The 5,241-nt window shown below is 33.6% G+C and overlaps 1 protein-coding gene across 1 annotated transcript; it reads left to right on the top strand.

Moving 5' to 3' along the window:
* The first annotated feature begins 2,520 nt into the window (after positions 1–2,520).
* Positions 2,521–4,361, top strand: LOC108806592 (uncharacterized). Its single transcript, XM_018578745.2, has 2 exons — positions 2,521–2,845; positions 3,902–4,361. Exons 1-2 carry the CDS (start codon positions 2,594–2,596, stop codon positions 4,226–4,228), a joined length of 579 nt encoding a protein of 192 aa, XP_018434247.1. The 5' UTR covers positions 2,521–2,593; the 3' UTR covers positions 4,229–4,361.
* Positions 4,362–5,241: the final 880 nt, after the last annotated feature.

Here is a 5,241-nt window from a genome sequence, read left to right as displayed (position 1 = left end):
ATCATTTTATAAATAATTTTATTTTACATTCAGTTTAAGCTATATTTTCCATTTTCCATCTTCAATTTTATTAGTTTTGGAACTTATCATTTATAATGATAATTTTAAAATAATATCTATATTTTAAATATATACATAGTAATTTTAAAATAATATCAATTTTATTAGTTTTGGAACTTATCATTTATAGTAATTATAAATATATACATATCTATTCTTAAGTAGATCATACAGTTGTCGATTCACACATCTATCATCTTCGAAGGTAAGCCAAGACCATGAACTAGTTTCTGAATCTCATAATAAGATTCATCACACTGATTATCTTCAGGTAAATACTCTTTAAACAGCTCTTTCCAGTGTTCTAAAAATCGGTCTAGGCGCGCCTAGGCGCCCGCCTAGTCGGCAAATCAAGTATGAGCGAAACGATTTTTTAAAGTGATTTATTTAAAAATCGGTCTAGGCGTCCGAAAAATCGGCTTAGACGTCCGTATAAACAATAATCCTCTATAAAACGCCTAATCACCGCCTAGCGATTTTTAGAACATTGGCTCTTTCCATGCATCCATACAAGCTTCAGGTAAGTTATGATCGGTTTTGATATTCATCATCCGAGCTGCCAATGACAATTTAGATAGACCATCTCTACAACCTTCATAAATTGGCTGATTAGCTGCGTCTAGCATTTCGTAGAACCTTTTAGCATCCAAGTTAGGCTCCTCTTCTACTTCTGCAACTACTGCTGAGGTTGTTTCACGAAATGCATCTGTAACCATATCATGCATCCTATCATGATCTAGTACCACATTATCATCCAGAGGGTAACTACTATCACGATTCAAATGACTAGGTTCTTCCCTATTACCACCATCTTCAAAGCGAGTACTACTAATAGTTTTGTCATTTCTGCTAACACCCTCTCCATGGTTGAACCAAATGTAGTAATGTGGAGTAAATCTTCTATTTACTAAATGCTTCCAAACCGTTTCACTACAAGCAAACATGGTATTTTTACACATACGACAGGGACATAACATTTTACCCGTTTCTTGCGTGAGAGGTGTTTTCCGGCTTGGTACATGAACATCTATGCGCCGTTGAGAAATTCATCTATCACTTCTCCCGCTGAGTTTTTGTGTGCATACATCAAACTCCGGATCTCGTAGATATTGCCACCATGAGACATTTTGTTTTCTTTTTTTTTTCTTTTGAATGTTTAGAATGAGAGAGCACACCATATTTACAGGAAATTTTTGAGTTTGATCGGTGGGAATGTTACTAAGCATTTACTACTGCATAAAATTTACTACCAATTAACAATTATACCTACCTACAAACATTTATCACGTGTCGAAGGTCGTAAAATTGTCGCTATTTAGATGCTAGTTATCCGTTGTTTTGAAGTCGTAAAAGTACAACTTGTTTACGACTAAACCCAACGACAAATATATTTCATCTTAAAGGAGATGTAATATCACGTCAACATTACGACGATTTCTTTTCGTCATTTATTTACGTCTACCTTACGTCGATTTTCCTTTTCGTCGTAAAGAAGAGGTAATGTCGACGTAACTTTACGACGACAATTTAGTCGTCTGGTCGTTATGACCAAGTTTTCTTGTAGTGGAAAAATGTGATGTTTTAACCGAGAAGATCGACAACCCCGACTTTGGCTCTATGAGAACAGCTTGAGTCGGTGACCGGAGTTCTTTAGAGAGAGGTCATTGAGAATGCTTTAAAAGATAGGTGACCAAAGGTTCAACATCCGATCAAAATATAAACTAACTGAAATTGGTAGTGAAAACTCATAAAGAAACTGAATTTATAAACCCTGGTTGTTGATAAAAAATAAGAGAAATTTCACAGGATAACTCATAAAAAGTTCTTGTCATGAATATAGCATCTAAAGATTAAAATGACCAAAATGTTTTATTAAAAAGGTAAATATACATTTACATTCCTAGGGTTAACTAATCTAAACCTTAAGATTTAAAGTTAAGGGGTGGAGTTTGGGATTTAGGTGTAATATTTAATAAAATAAATAATAAATACTAAAAAAATTTAAAATATTTTAAAAAGCATTTTCAATTTTCAAAAAGAAAATTTGAAAAAATATTGAAAAAGAAGGTTTCTACAAAACAATTTCGTAGAAAACATTTATAAAAAATTGAATTTGAAAAACATATAATTTGAAACTATTAAAAAAAAGTTTTAGTTTTTTTTTTAATTTTTTAAATTGTTTTAGTTTCTTATTATTTTTTATTTGTATTTATATATCTGAGGCATAAAAATCTTTGCCTGTTAAATAAAATATTTTGGGCATTTTATTCTTTGAGATTATTTTTGTGACAAAAACATCAGAAAATTTAGGAGAATTGCCCAAAAATCAAAGTATTATAAATTTTTATTTGAAATAGTTAATTGCAGGCAATAACGGGATTATAAACCGCGCATGAACCCAAGTCCAGGCCCAAGGGCCAGAAAGCCTTACTGATAGATACATATACGCAAATAAATGGTCTGTCTGGGAATGGCAAGGGAGAAGAGATATCCCCAATTGTGATCGAATTAGGGTTTTTACGAGCACAAAACAATGTCGACCGGGAAACCTAAGCAAGGCGACACGAGATTGGTGGTTGCTGCCACGACGGCGTCGGCATTAATGGAGGCAAAGAAAGCTGAAAACGGAGGATCTACATCTATCGTGGAGTATAAACCTCCGGTGATGCTGGAAGACGAAGAAGATCTAGAGATAAAGCTTAGAAGAATCCTCGAGAACGTCCCGGTTCGCGTTAGCAACACCTCTGGTAGTTCCGCTGGTTCTGGATCCGGTGATTTCCACCAGGTAATTATTAATCTTTTGTTCCGTGTGGTTTTGAAGGATAGGGATCTGAAATTTTCGGTTTCAATTTCATTTTATTTGCGAACAAAGGCTAAGTCTTTTTGCTCTTCAGAATAGTTATGTGTGGTTTCCAAGTCTCGCCCTAGTCTTTAGTTAGAAGTTTGAAACAAAGGATTTTAGTCGGTGGTGCTGATTAGCCATTTAGGGGTTGCGAAGAAGAGAACTTTATGCGTCATTAGTAAGATAGGGATCTGAGTGTTCTTAGTGGACATGTGTTTTGTTTTCTGACGGATCACCATGTTGCCATTTCTTTTAACAGAGTCGCAACAAGGCGAGAGCCTTTGAGTTTCTTATTTTCACGCTAGTTTAAAGCATAAATACCATGTTTCCTCCCCTATCACAACCTTTCTTCCCTAAGTATAAATTTTATTCGGCTTTAGCATTCTTATCTCGTTTTCTCAGAAGTACATAACAGTACTCTGTTTCCCTTCTCTTTTAGGCTCCTTTATCGTTCTGTTTTCAGTTTTCTTCTTTGTTTTTTTCCTTTGATCACAACTTTAACACATTGTTTGTTTTAGGTGTTTTGGGTGTTTGGATTTGTTATTTGGTTTTCAAGTTTGTTTCGGTATTTTATTGTTCTTGATTTGAATTTCTAAGTTTATCAAAGCATTTTTAAATTTATTAAAGTATTTTTACCACTTATGTCTTCCATGGTTTGATCGAAAGGCGAGCGCCTTAGTGCCCCATGGCGCAAGGCACTAACCTTGTCGCCATGAAGCGTCACACGTTCTAAAACCAAGAGTGTGATAGAGCTGGAATTGAGAGTAATTCTGTGCGAGAGGCTTTGTGAGTTTTAGTGATTAATCAGTGCTTATTATTGATTATAGACTGGGTGCTTTGAGATGTTTGGCCCTGCAAATTTTAGTTTTGGCTTTTAATGGCATCGAGCTGCACTTGTCAAAATGTTTCTGCATATAGAAAGAACTTGCATACTGCCTTTGCTTATTTGGTAGATCTCTCAAGTGGTATCATAATGATGCATCACTCTCTTTTATACAGTACCGGCAAATGAGGCGAAGAGAGCAAGACCGACTGACAAGGATGGATATTGACTACAACAAGCGTTTGAAAATGGCGGAATTTACTATAAGAAGAGAAGAGAAACTGAAAGCTGCAGAGGAAAAAACATCAAAGAAGCGTTTGAAACGTCAGAAGAAGAAGCAGAGAAAGCAAGAGAAGAAGAGAAAACCGAACACTGAAGAACAAGGAGAGCAACCTAGAAAAGAAGTATCATCTGATGACGAAGCAGATGAAGAAGAGTCTGTTGTAGAAGCTCGTCCACGTCCGATATTTAACATATCGAGGTTCAAAGAGAAGTGTCCATAATCTTTTGTTGTGACATGTTACTATGTATCCCAAAACTGTCGTTGCCAGATGCGTTTCTTTCTTTACCTTTCATTTTGAGCATTGGATGAATCTTAAGAAGAGAATCATAGCAGGTCTTGCCTGGTTTGTGGTATGTGCACAGCAAAAAAAGAATGAAGTGATGGATCTTTTAAGTGTAACTAGATTTCTTAAGATTAACTAGATCTTTTGAAAGTGTGGTTTATTTTTAAAATCTAATTTAAAAAGAAAAACAAAAATAAAAAAAAAATATATATATATATATATATATTTTTAGTGTTTCATAATTATAATTACGTAGAATGGTTTTGTTATTTAAACTAGGCCAAAGAAGTGAACTTTTCAACACAATTAATCAAAATGGGAGTCATATGTGAACAAGAAAAAATAATTTATAAAATTTGTAAATGATTTACCTAGCTAATATATTTAAGTTATTTTAAAAATTAATTATATTTTCTGTTATATCGTACCAGTGATTTTTATACATTTAAGATTCAGTTGCATGCACAAAAGAAGTAGATTAACAATTGGAACAAAACTAACATCAAGTGAATCTAAATAATTAGACTTGTCTAATCTATGAATTTAGAGTCCTATTTGCTCTAATGTAAAGAAATATATGAGTCTTTTCATAATAATTGCTTCCTTAATCATGTAGAAATTAATCTAAATAATATATTTAAAATAGAGACAGTTTGCTAGATATACAACTTATTAGACAAAATTAGCAAACCACCTCACTTGCATATAAATTCTATTTTCCTGTTCATATATATTTATCTACTCTGTTCCAATTTTGCTCTTGACTAAAGACACGTTATCTTCTAAGTTAATGTTAGAAATAAAGCTGCTTGTACTTTATTCTCAACCACATGTTTATATTGATCTGCGCTCCCATTTGAACAAGAAATCTTCACACGATCTGCAAAAGAATATCAAATTATTACTGTGAATGGCGAGAAGTGAAAGGATTAAAGTTTCATGGAGTATGT

Source organism: Raphanus sativus, chromosome 6, assembly GCF_000801105.2.
Source record: "Raphanus sativus cultivar WK10039 chromosome 6, ASM80110v3, whole genome shotgun sequence".
NCBI classification, from domain to species: Eukaryota; Viridiplantae; Streptophyta; class Magnoliopsida; order Brassicales; family Brassicaceae; genus Raphanus; species Raphanus sativus.
The sequence above is the reverse complement of the archived record's forward strand: the minus strand, read 5'-3'. Positions and strand labels throughout refer to the sequence as shown.

Bases quoted from the DNA above. Each gene is read 5' to 3' on its own strand.
- LOC108806592 (XM_018578745.2), top strand. From the start codon at position 2,594: ATGTCGACCGGGAAACCTAAGCAAGGCGACACGAGATTGGTGGTTGCT. The intron at 2,846-3,901 runs GTAATTATTAAT...TCTTTTATACAG, and splicing joins GATCCGGTGATTTCCACCAG to TACCGGCAAATGAGGCGAAG.